General features: G+C 38.4%; 1 protein-coding gene across 5 annotated transcripts in view; it reads left to right on the top strand.

Moving 5' to 3' along the window:
* Positions 1–16689, top strand: part of GRIA4 (glutamate ionotropic receptor AMPA type subunit 4) — a 225698-nt gene that overhangs the window by 178620 nt on the left and 30389 nt on the right. For all 5 annotated transcript variants that reach the window (XM_064505079.1, XM_064505078.1, XM_064505080.1 and 2 more), the window contains exon 13: positions 3483–3730. In XM_064505079.1, the coding sequence (XP_064361149.1) occupies positions 3483–3730 (248 nt within the window). The remainder of the gene's footprint in view (positions 1–3482; positions 3731–16689) is intronic.

The following is a 16689-nucleotide window of genomic DNA, read 5'->3' as shown; positions in this document are numbered from 1 at the left end:
GAGATTCCAGTTTCAGTCCACCTCAAGCTGAGGTGGTGACCACAGTATACGCATATCAATAGTTCTTTCAACTAGGATGAAGCTATGATGATAATTAAAACCGTGATGCTGAGGACCAGGCAGGTTTACTTAATTTTGGATTCGTTAACTTACTGCATTTTCAAGAGTTTCCAGTGCTTGCAAATTTTAGGCAATGTTGCAAAAATGAAATTCCAAGGAAATGCAAAAGGAAAAAGCAAGGGCTTGTTTTCTTAAGAGTTTTCAAACACTTTGACAAGCCATGGTTTTGAAGTAATGAGGTCAGGCACTTTGACATAAAAATAGTCTTGGTCACAACATTTTCATGATTTTTTTAAATCTTGCTGTAAAAGTAGGTAGGGTTTGTTTTTTTTTTCCATAAACGAGTGTTTCATGCAAATGCCAAGCTGTCTTCTTAAAATGAAATGAGATTTTTTTCCAGCTATAATGACAGCCATCCTGTCATGTTAATCTTTAATGATTAGGAGAAAAAAGAAGGAAAATAAATGTTCTTTGCATCATTTCAAAATATAACAGGAAACGTTAAAAGTAGCCATAAATACTGTATATAGTCGTATATGCAAAATTTAAAGCATAATCAAATTTTAGACTGTTGATCACTTTTTTAAAAATGGTGTAATTGAAGCCTTTCATCAAATGATTGCTAGTCTCTGCAACAGTACAGTGATTGTTAATGATGTTTTATGTGCTATTTCTAAAAAAATTTTTCACAAAACAGGGACAATGCTAAAATGTCATTAGCAGAAAATGCTTCCAAAATTTCTGTTTGCCTAATGCAGAAATTCAGCCTCAGCCTCAAGCAATATTAAAAGAAGACTCCATCTGTTTACCAAGTCTAACACTTTGTGTGGTTAGAAGCAAATGGCATCAGCTTTGGAATTAGAGTCAAGGATGACTTCTCTAAGAGTGATTGATTACTGTCTGGCTCAGTGTTGTTCTTTGGGACATTTTCTTATCTGATCAGAATCAGCAGGTCCAAACAGCTATTCAGTCTGCTTTAATTGCAGTTTGAAAACAGGAAAGAGAAAAATAGTTTTAAAGATTTCATAAAAGAAGACTCCTTTCTTTACCAGTATTAGCTATTTATTATTACTTCCTGTTTTGGAAGCAGTGAGAGGAGCAATTTTGAGCAAGCTGCTCAAAAGGCAAAGAATTTTAGCAGTCTTACTCAGAATAGCCCTAAATGAAAATCAGCATGGTTTGGCTGACTGTAAGGGGAAGCTGCAAGGCTTCTTCATAGGATAAGAAGGAGTATCTGTTGGTTCTGTCTTCAGTTTTCACTCTGGCTTGATATATATATACTGAATGTTACCAAATGAAAGCCTGGGAGAAGATAATGTTCTTAAAGAGCAGATAACTTGTTAGAGTTTCTGTATTTTCTGTCTCTTGATGGGCAAAGATAACTAGATCTTAAAATTTAACTAGATCTTAAGAAGAAAAAAAACTAAATTCAACCTTTTTCAATTGATTAGGACATAGTTTCCTCTTACCTATAGTGACATTTTGTGTGTTGCATGTTTTTAGTTTTGAAGGAAAACTACCTATTATTTGTTTACCTTATAAAGAATCCTGTGATACAGATGTTCAGAGGTAAGAAATGATTGGAAATGAAGGTAGACAAAGGCAAGAAAACATTCTTGAAATGATGCCTGATTTATTGCTGCTCTCTTCCATTTTTTTCCAGCTGAAATTTAAATCCATGAAATTTTATCAGTGTAAAGCAAAAGAAATACATGGGTGGCTTGGCTTAAGCTCTGCTTTCAGCCACCATTAGGTAAATGAAGAGTGGCTGTGACTACAGTGGAAAGAGAGGGTGACAAGACAGAATGGGATATGGACATACCCAGCTGTGTGATATTGTCATTAATTTTAATTGTATGATGTTCCATGGAAATGATGCATACAGACAAGCAAAAAAAAAAAAAAAAAACCCACAAGGATAATTTATGATGTTCTGATATATGGTATATTTATTGAACATTTCTGGTTAAATGCTGCTGGTTAAATGCTGCTTACTTTCAGCTTAGACCTACTTCTCTAACAGATTATTTTCTAAGTAATAATACAATCATTCAGTAATTGGTGCAAATAAATGCTCAGGGAAGTTAGTCTCACCTGTGCAGAGGCTCTGTTCCAGTCTGTCTAAAGCCATTCTCAATTTGAATAATACCCAGATTTCTATGATTTGATATGTGTTTAAATATTCTAAGGCCCTTTGTTTTGGGACTTTATAATAATCAATACTTTCCTGGAGTGCTGAGCACAGTGTAGGAATGGGCTTATGGACCAAGTCTCGTGTTGCTTGAAACTCCTGTTGACTTGAATTAAAACTGAGTTGAGCCATGGGTAAAAAAGTCATTCTTGTACAATGCATAGGAGAAGACAAGTGCCATCTGTTATTAAAGATAAAAAATAGTTAATCCAAATAAGAATACTGCCATGTGCTCAGCTGACATACTTCTAGTTTGCATTTATGTATCCCTATTGCTGGAGGGAGTAAAGTAGTTGTTGAACGAAAATAACAAGAATGGAAGCTTTTCATCTCGACAGCAATTTCATCATGGGGGTTTCCAAGTTCCTTTTCCTCCCTCCCTTCTTTCCTATAAAAACATATTTTTTTTTGTGATTACACTAAGTATTCCCAGCCAGGAAAATTTCCAACTAATTCACCCTAAGCCATGAATTCTTGCATATTCTTTGAGCAAGCACATTTATTGCTCAATTACTTGCAGGATCACAGTCTTTAAAATAAGACCAGCTGAAACTGGAATCCTAAAAACTTACCTAACACTTCTTTGAGACAAAAACTTAGGGCATTTTGTTTCTTTTAATGACATATTTGGTCCAATTTGCTGTTTACATCCTTCATTGTGAGCCATGTCTTAAAATATTGTGCAGCCTTTCTGAAAGTATGATGATATGCATGAAGAATGAATAAGAATGAATGAATTACAAAAGCAAAATTCTTACTTCAGCTATTGTGGTTTTGATGGTGTAAGAAGTGGGAATTAAAGCTGAGAAACACTTCAAGATTTAGCTCAGGATTTATAGGGGGCTATTTTATTTTTTCTCATTCCTATACATGTTTATTAGGGATATCTATTTGTTACCTAATTCCCTAAAACCTACTTTACAACACTTTGGCTGTGTGAACTGCCTTTATATAACAATAAATTTAGGCCCTAGCTTTGCAGTTCCTTTATTATGACTCCTAGAGGCCAACTGTGTCTGAAAGTGATGCATGATTTTATAGTATTAATATTGTTATTTCTTATTTCTTTTAAAATAATGAAGGAATTCAAAGAAAATCATTATCCAAGTAAGATTTCCTCAACTCTAGTTTCTTGAAAAATTAAGTATGATGGATTTTACTTGGAACAGTGCCATTCTGAAATGTTACAATATTCTTTTGTTGTATCTAACGTGTTTTTAATTTTCTCCAGAGATCAAAAATAGCAGTATATGAAAAGATGTGGACCTACATGAAATCAGCAGAGCCATCAGTGTTCACTAGGACTACTGCCGAGGGAGTAGCTCGTGTCCGCAAATCCAAGGGCAAGTTTGCCTTCCTGCTGGAGTCCACCATGAATGAATACATTGAGCAACGAAAGCCATGTGACACCATGAAAGTGGGAGGAAATCTGGATTCAAAAGGCTATGGCGTAGCCACACCGAAGGGTTCTCCATTAAGGTGGGTGGAATAGTATAACAATATAACATGTGTTGTTATAGTATTCCACCTTCCCTGATGTCCCTGATAGAGTTTTTTTTGTTTTGTGTGTGAACATGGTATGTTATTTTTCTTTTCTTCCATTTCATTTTTTTTTTGATCAACAAAGGTAACAGTTTCTAATTGCAATATGAATTTAGCAGCTTTAGTTGGCATATCTTTCAAGGCCATATAAAAACCAAACTGGTTGAACACTAGCTACTCAAAGTCAGCCTCAATGGAAGTAACATCAGCTGTTCAATTTCATCAGCTTTTTCACCAGATTCAACCCTATAGACCAGTATTATGCCTACATTATCTGCATTAGTATCTGCATCAATAATATGCCTACATTTTATGTTTTGCTTATTGGTCTTGGCTGCTAATTTCTGAATAAGAAGCTGCTTGTAACATGTATTTTTTTAAATATCAACACTTAGAAGCAACTATCCCTTCATTAAAGCAACTTCATTAAAGCATTTTTATTAAAGCACCTTCTTATTTAGAAAAGAAAAGAAAAGAAAGTTTGTGTTTCTAGCATTATGCATTTCAGTACTGCCTTCAAACTCACCAGTATTTCATTAATATGGTATCAAACTCATTCAGTCAAGTAGGAGAGTATTTGATTTACAGAGAGAACATCATCTGCTTTTTATTCAAATTTTCAGGGAAACAGAAGTGAAGGTACTAATTCTGTGTTAAAATTGGCAATATTTACCATTGCATTGTCTTTAACTTTTAAGGAAAACAAAACTTGCTTTTTTCCTCTGGTAGACTTGCCAATTTTCTTTAAAGCAAAAGAGCAACTTCTGGATTGAGAACGTGTGGCCTTTGGAGTCTTACAGCAATAGGTGTATGAGAGTTTGGGTGGAGAGGCAATGGCATGCTGAGGGGCCAGCACTCTGCTTCTGCTTGAATTTCACCCATGTGCTCACAGCGATGGGTTACAACAGGCTCTGATGAAATAGATTCACAAAGAAAATGAGGTGGGTTGAAAGGAGAAATTGGAAGTGCAAATGGGGACATAGTTCTCTGTAGGAAATAGCTATGGAGGTACCTGTCTAATTAATTCCATGACTACAGAGAAAGCGTCACTAACAGTGTACAGATAACTACACTCGCTCTTAGCTCACAGATTCAACCTGCACATAATGCCACAAACCTCAATCGCTTTAGCTGTACTACACACTGATGTGAATCAGTGAGTGTCATCAGACTCATTTCCATCTGCTTCAAAAGAAGATTAGTATATGCAGGGGAAATTCAGGCCAGTTATTTCAGTGACTGAATATGAATTTTTGGTCCTTAGCATTCAGTACCATTCAGATTTAAAAACTGTTGCCTTTGCCATGGAATAAAGTGGTAGGAGAAGGTAGATAGAAGGGAGATAAGGAAGGGGAAATGACAACAATAAAAATATTAATTGTAAAGAAAAATATGTCCAAAACTCATGGTGTTGTTAAAGTAGAAGGCAGCATATGATAAGAAAGGCAGGCTTCTTATCTGGGTATATTTTCAGAGCATACGGCCACTTATTTGTTGTTTTATATTTCTAATATATTGCTATCTCTTTCTGTGTTTCAGAGAACCTAGAAGTGTAGGCAGCCCTGCAGTTACGAGCAGAGCTGCTTTTCCTGCAATTCAGATAGTAAAGAAAAGCCCATTGTTGACACAGTCCTGCTTTACTATGCCAAAGCCTGGGCACACTTTTAAGGAATCATCTTAGCTGCTGTCATGTATATCCCAGCAGTGGGCCATTTGCTCTAAGCACACTTTATGGTGCTCTTTAATCCATGTCACTCTTTTCAGCACAGTATACAACACTAACAAGAGATGGCCTATTATAAATGAGCATTATTAGCCAGTGGAAGTTGGTTTGTATTGAATTTGGGTTTATTCCAGGCTTGTTCAGTTGGCTAAATAAAAATAACTAGGAGTAATGGGACAGAGACATAAGGCAGTTAGATGCAGAAAGAAGAGGGCCTAGTAAGATAATACCGTAAGAAAGGAGAGGAAGAGCATAGCCATGATTGTAAAGATGAAATGAAAAATCCTAGCTCCATCCAAGCTAAAGACCAAGCTCCCATATGTTTCGGGAGGTCACAATTTGGTCTAATTGGGCAATAGTAACTTTTGTTAGGTTGTTCAACAGCACTTACTTTTCACATCTTGGAACATGTTTAGAAAAGAGGCTTAGGGGGAATCCTACCCAACATGAAAATCGGACAAAATCTTCTTTCGAGCTGTCTCGACTGGCTGCCAATGTCCATGCCTTTCCTGAGCCTTTCTCTCACATGTGCTAAGCTGCTTGTTCTCCTGCTGAATCAGATCCATTGCACCCCATTCCCTCTCCACCTCCACTGACAAAACCTCCAGCAACACATCAGTGCTGCTCATCCATTAGAAACATTAAGTGACTCACTTAATGTTACGGACAAAAATAAAGAACAAGCAGCACCTCACATACATACCACCTCCTCTATATAATGTCTATAGACACTAGTGCTGAGTGAAGAGGAGAAAAACTTCCCACATGCTTTTGAACAGAAAAGACAACTTTGTGTTAGACCCAGATGGTTACTGGCTATTATTAATTCCCTACGCAGATGTAATTTTTAACTGCATGCTTCACTATTTTCTGAATTGTTTTAAATTGTAAAATGTACTGGTTTGATGATTGCATCTCACATGGTGGTATTTCTCTTACTGATCAGATGACTTATGTAACTGCTCCCTACACAGATAATTGCAAATATTGAACATGCAGTTTGAAATTCATGAAGGGCAGACTAGCTAAGTTCATTACATAAATTAGTCAAAAGACATAATTTGCTATGGGAGTTGTAAATTCTATATTTTATTCAATAATCATAATTTCTTATTTGAGTTATGTGTAGACCACAAATTACTTGACGTAGTTCACAAATAATTACAAGTAACATATAAATGTTAAACATTTGCATTCTATCTTGGGCTATTCAAGACTAAGGAAAAATATTTTTTTCTATTGAATTATTCACAGCAAATTATTCACTATGCTCTGAACACCTATTTCACTTGAGATATTTTGGTCTTAATCCTCCTCCTGCTTTCAATGATTATTGTAAATCAGGAGTTCCTAAACTGAAAATGTAGTAACAGCTGCATAAAATTGATGTAAGTGTATGGAGAATCAGACTATATATTTTCACATGTATAACACTGACAGTGCGGTAATCTCCCGCATTAAACACTCAGACTTCTGTATGTAGTATAAGACTGTCGATGGTTCCCTACCATCACATAACTGGACTCACGTTCATTACAGAACACGTTTTCATCACTTCACTCATGAAGATGAAATCCAGCTGCCAGAGCGATCGACGGACTGGTCTCTCTGTTGCTCATGACCCAATACATGAGCGGGATAGTGGATTTCAGTTTGAAACGCTTCCTTAGTGGGCGCCATGCCACACTCCTGCAGTGTTCAACCAGTAGCTATTGGCTAATTTTCATGAACTGTTCTTGGTGCTGGTAGAGTATTAGGGTTCATACATATCACTGGACTGAGGAGAATGGGAAATGCCTGATGTGTGTTTCTTTTATGCCCACCAGGCAGTACCATGTTACACATCATGTATGTCTCCTTCCTTCCTTCCTTTTCAGTGATATTCATTTCTATATAAGGTGGTAAAAGACTGGCATATTTGAAAAGAAATGTGGGATTGAGGGCAAAGGCTGTCATCAAAACAAAACCCGATTTTCTCTCATGGTAATACCCAGCTGTCCCTCCTGCTTTCTCTTTCTACCACGGTAGGTATCTGTCCAAAACTACTGTGTAGTAATCAGTGTAAAATAATGAGTTTTCTTCTTCTTAAGGTGGTATTTTCAAAGGTGGTTAAGAGAGTGCTGCTTGTTTTCTTAGCAAGACCTGCCTTTGTAAATGTGGTGTCATTAGAAGACATTCTCGTGGCCAGACTTCTGGCCATTTTGGAGTGCCACTGGCTTGTCTGCCTTGTCGCTTGCAGTAATCTGTGTTTCTAGAGGGCAGTACCTGGAGATCTTGTGCTATTCAAATCCTATGCCTTGCATGTCTGTGCTTTTCTGTTTTAGATATGTAGGCATCATAAACAAGTTTGAATAGGGATGAACATGAAAAAAGTTCTCCACTCTAAGAGGTGATGAGAAAGAAAGTAGGGGCAATATTGCCTTAATAGTACACTGAAAGCTTTTCGTACTTTGTATGACTAGAAGCTGCTTGATGGAAGGAATGAATGACAGTTAAGCTGAAAAATCAGGAGCTGTCATCATTGTTTCTGTGACTGTTTTAAGTAAGGGCACTAGGCTAGCTTGTCCAACAGTCCACAGCATGCAGTGTGAATGAGCGAAAGCTGGTCAGGTCATGAGTGAGTGGTGAGACACCTTGAGTCCTGCCAGATAAGAATGGCAGGATTAGATCTAACTGAATAATAAACAGTTGTGAATAGACGTGCTGATGTGTTTTAGAGACTAGTGATGGTTATTAACCAATCTGATGCAATCCAGAGCTACATTAAGTTCCTGCTAATGCAATTACCATTAGTGTTTATATATATGAATCTGTGATTTTACCTTTCATTATGCAGGGCTTTTTTTTTTTTAGTAGTAAAGAAATAACTCCAGTTTGGCCTTAGACAAAAATGTGTATGTTCTAGGGAGGAAGAAGAAAAGGGCCACATGGTGACAGCCCATTGTTCTTTGCACTGTGACAACTGGTGACATGAACTGACTCTTTACATCTGCTAAAGTGCCAGTTCTTCACCTAATCTTTACTGTGTTTGTATTAACATGTGGTGGGAAACCTGTGAAGTGAATCAGTGAAGCAGGTGATGTGAATGTACTTTCCTGATCATTTTAGCAATTGGTGTGAAGTGCAAAAGTATGACATGAACAAAGCTATGGGTTTTAGTTTCGATCCCTTGCAAAGGAAGAGTGTCCTGGAGAGTGCTTGGAATGGATTTGCTTGTTTGATAATAACTGTGCAATACCTCAAAGAGATTTATCTTAGAGACGAAGACTCTGTTGTGGAGGGATCTTTTCCTTGTTAATTTGTGAGTTTATGTAAATAGGGTGAAATTATGTTATGAAGAGAATCTCGGCAGGTGGGGGGGGGTGAAGAGGGGAGCTTACTAATCTATCATCCTGATCTCAGTGACTTTAGCTAGTCTGCTAGATCTACCGTGAAACTTGTTTTCTCGAGGCACATCTTTAAAATTGCCACCCTTTCATTGATTAGTTTCAGTGTGATACTGCAACTGACAATGCTTTTCAAGTTTACTGGGAGGATGGTCCATTGGTTAGAAATGTAGGGTTGGGGGCAAACGTATTTTGGTGGTGCATGCACATGGACCCAAAATGTTGGCAGATCTTACATCGTATTGGATATTCCTTATTCTTTGTTTTGGATGTGTTTCTCATTGACCTGAAACAGGCTTGGGAAAATGAAAGTAAATCTGATAGTATAATTTCTTGTGATGGGAACACTGAACGTTTTGTCAAATTCTGTCCTCGATGGTTTGAGACACTGGCCTATAAGGAGCTGATTGTAGGAGGAATTCCCAGGTCATCATTCGCCATCAAAGCTGTTTATTGTTAACTTAATACCTTATGCTGAGATGGTCAGCATATCAGCATATCAGTTTCCATTTTTATCCTGGTTTTATAGATCAGTGAACTGGTAATTCACACCAAGCTCTATGAGAAATGATTCAGGGTCATTACACAGTATTCACCTATGAGAATAGATTAAAAAATATTTCCACTGAAACTTCTTGCATTCTTTGGTTTCTTAGGATTTCTATAAAACTGGATTGGTGTGCACAAAAAAATGGGTATAATACTGATGGATTTCCACTGAGTAATGGGCAAACTAGGAAAAATTGTTGGAGCTGACCAACAAGATAACTTCTTTCACCAGTGTTTTTCCAACTTTTTGTACTGTGGAAATCCATTAATCCTCACAAAACTACAATTTTCTCATGAGTCAAGTTTCTTTGTCTTAGTTGTGTTGTATCATAAAGTAAACAGTTTCCCTGGACCAGTGTTTGTTGTACCACATATTTTTCCATTTTTGAAGTACTTCACTGGAGATTTTTTTTTAACCAATATCACTGATCCGGCCATTTTAGCATGTGGTCTTTCTAGGCATCTGCGCTACATTTTTCATCAACAGTGTCAAGTTTCTAGAAAGGTATAGAAATAGGCAGTGGTAATGTACACTTGGGGCACCATGGTCAGGTCTATGTCCATGTCCTTAGGAGTGCTGTTCTGGCAATTCAGAGAGAAGAGTGGGTCTCTTCTCTGATAAATTGTTCAGCCATTTAGCAATGCTGGAGTCTAAAGACCTCTCCAGGGCATCCTGAACACAAGCAACTTCCACAGTGAGGCGTGATACAGAGGAAGCAAGTTCAATTTCTTTCAAATATTTCTCTTGTCCAACTAGAATCCCTGGTCTTGCCCATAATCAGCATTATCCAGCTGTTCTTCATAGAGGCAATGATTTCCACAAAGCACTGAAGGTGCTAGAAACTGATGTTATTTATGTTTGATGTAGAGAAGATACAGAGGTAGCTGGTGGCATAATGGAGGTTTGATGATAAAAATGTATGAGAAATGTGAAATTACTGAGTTTGACCTTTACTCTTTCCAAACTAGAAACTCTTTCCACTAGAAAACGTTTCATTAGTCTCCATGTTGCTGCACTCAGTGCACTTTTTCTGTTCTAGCAAAAAAAATCAATATTATCTTTGAAGTACTTCAAAGAGCCGTCCATGATCTACCTTGCCCTAAAAAGCCTATTTCTCCATTGCCACTTCCAGGAATTTTTTCACTCAGACTTCAGGGGGAATTCGTAATGGAACAAAGCTCTCTGTGGTCTGGAGAAGAGACCCAAACACCACAGGAACTGGTTGTGTTGTGCTTTCTGTATTCCTGCACTGTGAATGACATGCAATGCCACTGACTCCAGATGAAGCTGCTCTGAGAAGCTCAGCTCACAGTTTAGTCACAAAACGTCGCAGTCTGACACTTCTGCTCATGTTATTCTGTACTAAGGCTAATTGTGAAACAAGGGGCTCCGAGGCAGGAGGTGAAGGGACAGAGTAAGCTGGAGATACTGCAGTAATGAGTGCCATGATGCATGGTCTGGAAACAGCAATAAAACTATTGCCTAGCAAGGTATTTTATATCTAAATGTTGCAGTGGCAATACGTATTTTTAAATTAGCTGTGGATCTCAGTACAAGAGGTGACGATACTATTCTGTCCCTTCAGCTTTGTCACTGGCTTAACAGCACAGTGAAGTCTTTTTTCTTTCTTTCTTTCTTTGTTTTCTTTTTTTAGGAGATATTTATACAGGATCCTTGTCCTTCTGATATTTAGCAATTATTAAAGGTAGAACTTCTGTGCTGCATTATAGAAGCACTGTTTTGGCTGTCCATGGTCCTCGGTGCCAGAACAAGTTTTAGGACAAGCTTATTTTTTACAGTCTATCAAATGTGAACAGAGTAGGATCTTCAGACTTTCGAATCTGACCAAATGAAATTTGTCAGGCTGTTCAGTTGTGTGTCAGATAAAAAGAGACAAATATGTAAACATCATCAATGCATTTCCCTACAGCTGTCAGTGAAGACCAGAATCTCTCAGAAATACTGATACCAGTGCTGTATGCACCTGTAATGACTTTCACAGAAGTTTCCCAAGGTGCTTGACAGCCATTAACCCCCAGAGTATCCTAGTGGGGGACACAAGTGTTATCATTGCTTCCAATCTATAGATGCTCTGAAGAACAGACTCTGCTTCTTGGCACTTCAGGACAAATTTCCCCTGCCCTTTTCCCTGCCATTTCCACAATCCCTTGTAAAGCAGCTCAGCAGAGGGCAAGATGCAGCCCATTATATTTTAACAATGCAGCTAGTTATTATTTCTCTTTTCTTTTCTTTGCAACTCTGTGGCTGTTTAGGTGTCGATTCCCAGGAAATTGCACAAGCCAGTTACCCTTTGAAAGTTACCCTTTGAAGCTGGTGGTAAAGTTCCCACTAAGTAAAAGGCCTATTCCACTAAGATAATAATTGTCCAGGCAAATTGTAGGTAGACCATAGAAAGAGAGCAGGCCACTAAAAGGCATCTCAGCAGCTTGTAACAATACCTCCCTATGTATCTGACATTTGAGAAACAAATAGCACCTTAAAAACAGTTTGCCATTAAATCTATGTGATAGTTACAGAACTGCCCACTTCCAAATGACAGTAAGTGCTAGATAGACTCCTGAGAGGCAAAAAAGACCATTTTTGTCTTTTCTACACAGCTTTGCTTCTTGTGAGAAGGTCCAACTCAAAAGCTGGAAAAAAGTTTCTTTTATTTTTCATTGGACCAGTACCTTAGACTAGTGTGCTGTGTCGCAGGGTAGGCTTCATGGAGGGAATGAACATCCTGGAACGCAGAGTGAAAAGATGTTCCAATGAGACAGCACAAAACAAGATTCAGAAGGCCTGGGAGTGATACCCAGCTTAGTCACCAGCTTCCTGGTCTGTTTTAACATATTATTTAAGCTACTCTGTGTCTTGGCATGATACTTCTAAAATGGGGCTATTTCTCTGCATCAGCAAAATGTTCATAAAATGCCCAGGTTCCAGATAAAATGTCCATATATGCATCTAGCTAAACAACATGAGTTTAAAAGTTTGTGTGATAAAATGGTGACTTGTCCATAGTTATTTCCTTGAACTGGTATACATTGTGTATGCTAGGAATTAGTTTCCAAACTTTTGTTCTCAGCTATCTCTAAATACCTTTTTCTCAGGTCTCTCTATATTTTTATAAATAGAAGCCTTATCCTCAGTTTTCTTCCTTCCTCCCTCCACTCCCAATTAAGTCCCTGAGTAAGAATTTAATCAAAGCAGAAAAAGGATTTAGCTCCTGTTTAACATCTGTGTGAAGGAAGAACCAGCTCTCCTGTATCCTTCGTTCCTCACACCAGGGACAGGCGAGGCCTGCAGGTGAGGGCTGTCTGAACATCTGGCAGCCCATCTGTTACCTCCGTAATAGGCATTCTGTGTACATAATTACACATTAGGCTCATTCCAATCTATTGCTTCTGTGTTTCAATTTAGCGAAGCCAAAATTTGCAACCATGGTTGTCTTAAGTGAGGCTCTTACATTTAAAATGAGGCCTTTAGCTCCCTTGCTATGGATTTAGGCACCTGATTTTGCACACAGCAGTGTGGAAATTCTTTTTATAGCATTTTATTCTGTGTCATTTGCATGATTGAGATCTATTTTGGATCTTAAAGCTCTAAGTCTGCAGAAGAAACTGAGTGGACCTAGCTGGAAATCAGGGAGTTACTTCCTACAGAATATCTCAACTTTTTGTGGATAAGTCAAATCATCAAAGTTCCAGTTACCAAAATTCTTCATATTTTTATGAAATACAATTCTTCATATTGTCACATAGACAATTCTCAATATTCTTTCTTTTTACATTTTTCAGAAAATATTTTTGAATTTGAAGTTTTCCAGAACAGCTTTTTACTGCATAGAACACAAACCAGTGTAAAAGCCAGGATGTAGGCTGATGGTCAGTTCTTTATTGGTATTAATTAAAATATTATGTCCTTCTTTGTACAAAGCTGTGGGACAAACCTACATTTAGTTTTTCTCCACTCTGTGAGACCCATCGCCTCACATATTTTTCAGTAAATGTTAGTGTTTTAGTTATATTTTGACTTTACCTGATAATGAGGTGTTTTTATCTTAAATCTTCATGAACACTTGACAATTAGTTCTAGTTGTGCAGAGCTGAATATTGTGAACTCAGGCTATGAAAGTGTAGTTGAAAGTGAGCAGAAAGTCATCATAGTTTCCTAAGGACTTAAGACATGTTCCCGTCACAGCTAAGTAAACAGGCTGCTGCTTTCTGCATCTCTTTCAGACAATGGGCAATTTTCCAAGATAGTTTCCAGTTAGAGTGCATCTAGTTCATCCAGTTTTTGGACCACAAGAGATATTGATGCCACAAGATATTATGGCATCAAATAAAATAATTGCAAACATTTAGGCCATGTCTAGAATACTACATCCTCTTTTGCCCCTCCTAATTTAAGAAAAAAAATCAATAAACAAGCTATTTCAGTGGAGTGCCATCAAGATGGTTAGGAGCTGAGGCATTTGCCCTGAGAGGAGAGGCTGGGGCAGCTGGGCTTGTTCGGCCTGGAGCAGGGATGGCTTCAGGGGCACCTGGCAGCAGCTCCTCAGTGCCTCCGGGGAAGGCATGCATGAGACGGAGCCAGGCTCTTCACAGCAGTTCGAGGGGAGGACAAGGGACGATGAGCATAGGTTGAAAGTAGGTTCATGCTAGGTGTAAGGAGAAGCTTTTTCCCCATGAGGACAGTCAGGTAGTGGCATAGATTGCCTAGAGAGATTGTGCAGTCTCCATCCTTGAAGTTTTTCAGTGGCTGACTGGATCAAGCCCTGAGCAACCTGGTCTGACCTCAGAGCTGATGCCTGTGTGACCAGGATGTTAGACCAGAGGCCTCCTGATATCCCTTCCAACCTGAATTATCCTGCAGTCCCATTGCGCCAATGATAGAGGTGAAAAGGGCATCTCCAGCCATCACATTCAATCTCTTGGAACACCAGAGATGTTTAGAAAATGGAAGGAGCTTACAGAGTTGGATGTTTAAGTTTCCTTTCTAGTAGATCTTCTCCTCAACATGTGAAAAAGCTGTTCCTAACTACCTGGCTTCAGTTATGATTTCTCTGAATCGAATGTCAATCAGCTTGTTCTCATCTAAATCACAGTCTCATGCTGGGAAAGCAAAGGGAATAGAATATCTGAATTTAATGAAAGGAGTGGCAGGGCTTTGTATTTCTGCTTTCCAAGGGTACAGGGACCTGAACTTCCCAAGTGGCCTCATTTGGTTGCTGAATGATTGACATCATGGGCTTTTGTGGAACCCCTAACAAGGGGTCAAAGGAGGGAAGAGTTCTTTGATTATGTGAGGCAGACCACTCAGGTTGGCTCTCACTTTTGGAGGGTATGTAGAAAAATCAGGAGTATCTCACATTTAAAGACTGAGTTGAAAGAATTTGTGTGGATGTTTGAGTTTAGCCTATCCCTAAGAAGTAAGTGACTCTTGTAGGGAGGCCAGAAGACTAAATTCTATAGCCAGATTGAATGGTTGCCTAAAAAGGCCCAAAGATTTCTTAGAGTCAATGAAATGTGGTTAACTGAGTGCAAGACTGGAAGTCATGTCATGCTGATGAGCTTAATTATGCTCCTGCCTCTGATTTCCTGGGAATCTTGAAGGAATTCTGTTCACCTTCTGACTTTAATTTCACTTTTGCAAATTGAGGGTAAAGACAATTGCCCATCAACCTCAGAGGGATATAGTGAAGATTAATAACCTAATGTTTACAGTGCTGTGAATATGTAAAGTCCTTTCCTATCTCAGATATTTGTACTATTATTTCAAATCCATGGAGCTGTGTGACTCAAAATTAACCCCACAATAGACTTCTCAGTGTCTTTGACAAAGAGACTGTTTTGGAGACAAGACAATAGGGAAAATATAACCTCAACTAATGGTTTCTTAAACATGCTCTAATGACCAGATGGTATTCTGTCTTCCTTTGAGGAAGCATTAGCTGAAATCTCCATTGCCAATGGACCCTATTGCCTCCTGCTTGTTTCTATTAGTTGTGGGAGCATGTATTCAGGACCAATAATTACATTAGTGGATCTCCATATCCGTTGTGGAGCTCTATTAGTAATTTCCATGCCTTGTTTTTTCTATTGCCTGGTTGCTTGTGTTTGGAACTTTACAAGTATGAACATTACTGTATTAACTTGACTGTGCTCAGCTCTAACTGGTATGAGTGTTGGTGCATTTGCATTTTCTGCTGTGTACATGGCTGTACCGATGGCAGCGGCATTACATAGCTGGTTGCCAGAGGGATTGGATTGCCCTTGTCTGATAATTTCACCTGATCTTGGACCGATGTTCAGCTGGCTTCAGGGCATTTTAATTATCAGAACACAGCTATTGGACCAACCATCTCGTCTGGTTGCTGGCACCATTTATGTTTGTCTCAGCCTATCAGATATTCCTCATTAACTTCTGCGATAATATTCTGACAGAAAGTCCTAGGAACTCTTCCAGCTAATCCACATTTTGGCTGCTGATCAAATAAGGCTTTATATGACACAACTGTAATTGCTTCGTTTGTATGGTATTGATCTGCCATTAGGCAGAACACAAGCCAGCATTTCAGTAAGGCTCAGGTTATGCGGTATCATTTATTGTTTGCATTGCAGATGCAGCTAGAGTTCCCACCTGGGAAATGGACCCCCCTGTGTTCCTCTCAGTCTCTGCTTCTAATTAAAATAATGGACTTCAAAGTGCTTGCTTTATAATTAGACCAAAAATTAAGAAACCATCTCTTAGTAGGGATCTTTCCATTTATTGATGTCTTTCTAATCCTTTTTGCCAAAAGAACATCAGTATGAAGTCCCAGAAAAAAACATGTAGCAATGTAGAAATCTCTCCTGCCTCTTCTCAGTCTAATTTTAGATCTGAAAACAGTATATCAGCCATTCTGTTCTTATTAGTTAATGGTCTGTTTCTGGCAGCCATAAAAATCAGGCATCCATGCTGAGTTCTCAGTGTTACCAATTGCTTTCGACACAGTGGCCATGTTATGTTTATACCTCTGTGGACACTGATGTCAATGAATGAATTCACTCAGAAGCAAATTGCATTTTTGCCCTATAGCTTTCCCATGTGTGGTTACCTTCATCACTAGAAAAAATTAGTAGATGAGCAGACAGCTTGTATTACAGTACTTTTGGTACCATACGGCATGCTGATGGTATTTCACTTTGCAGTAATTTCATTCTTCTTTCTCATTAAAGTGAGACTGGGACTT

The sequence above is a fragment of the Dromaius novaehollandiae genome, chromosome 1 (assembly GCF_036370855.1).
Source record: "Dromaius novaehollandiae isolate bDroNov1 chromosome 1, bDroNov1.hap1, whole genome shotgun sequence".
Lineage (NCBI taxonomy): Eukaryota > Metazoa > Chordata > Aves > Casuariiformes > Dromaiidae > Dromaius > Dromaius novaehollandiae.
Note: the sequence above shows the minus strand (reverse complement) of the source record. Positions and strands in the feature narration are given on the sequence as shown.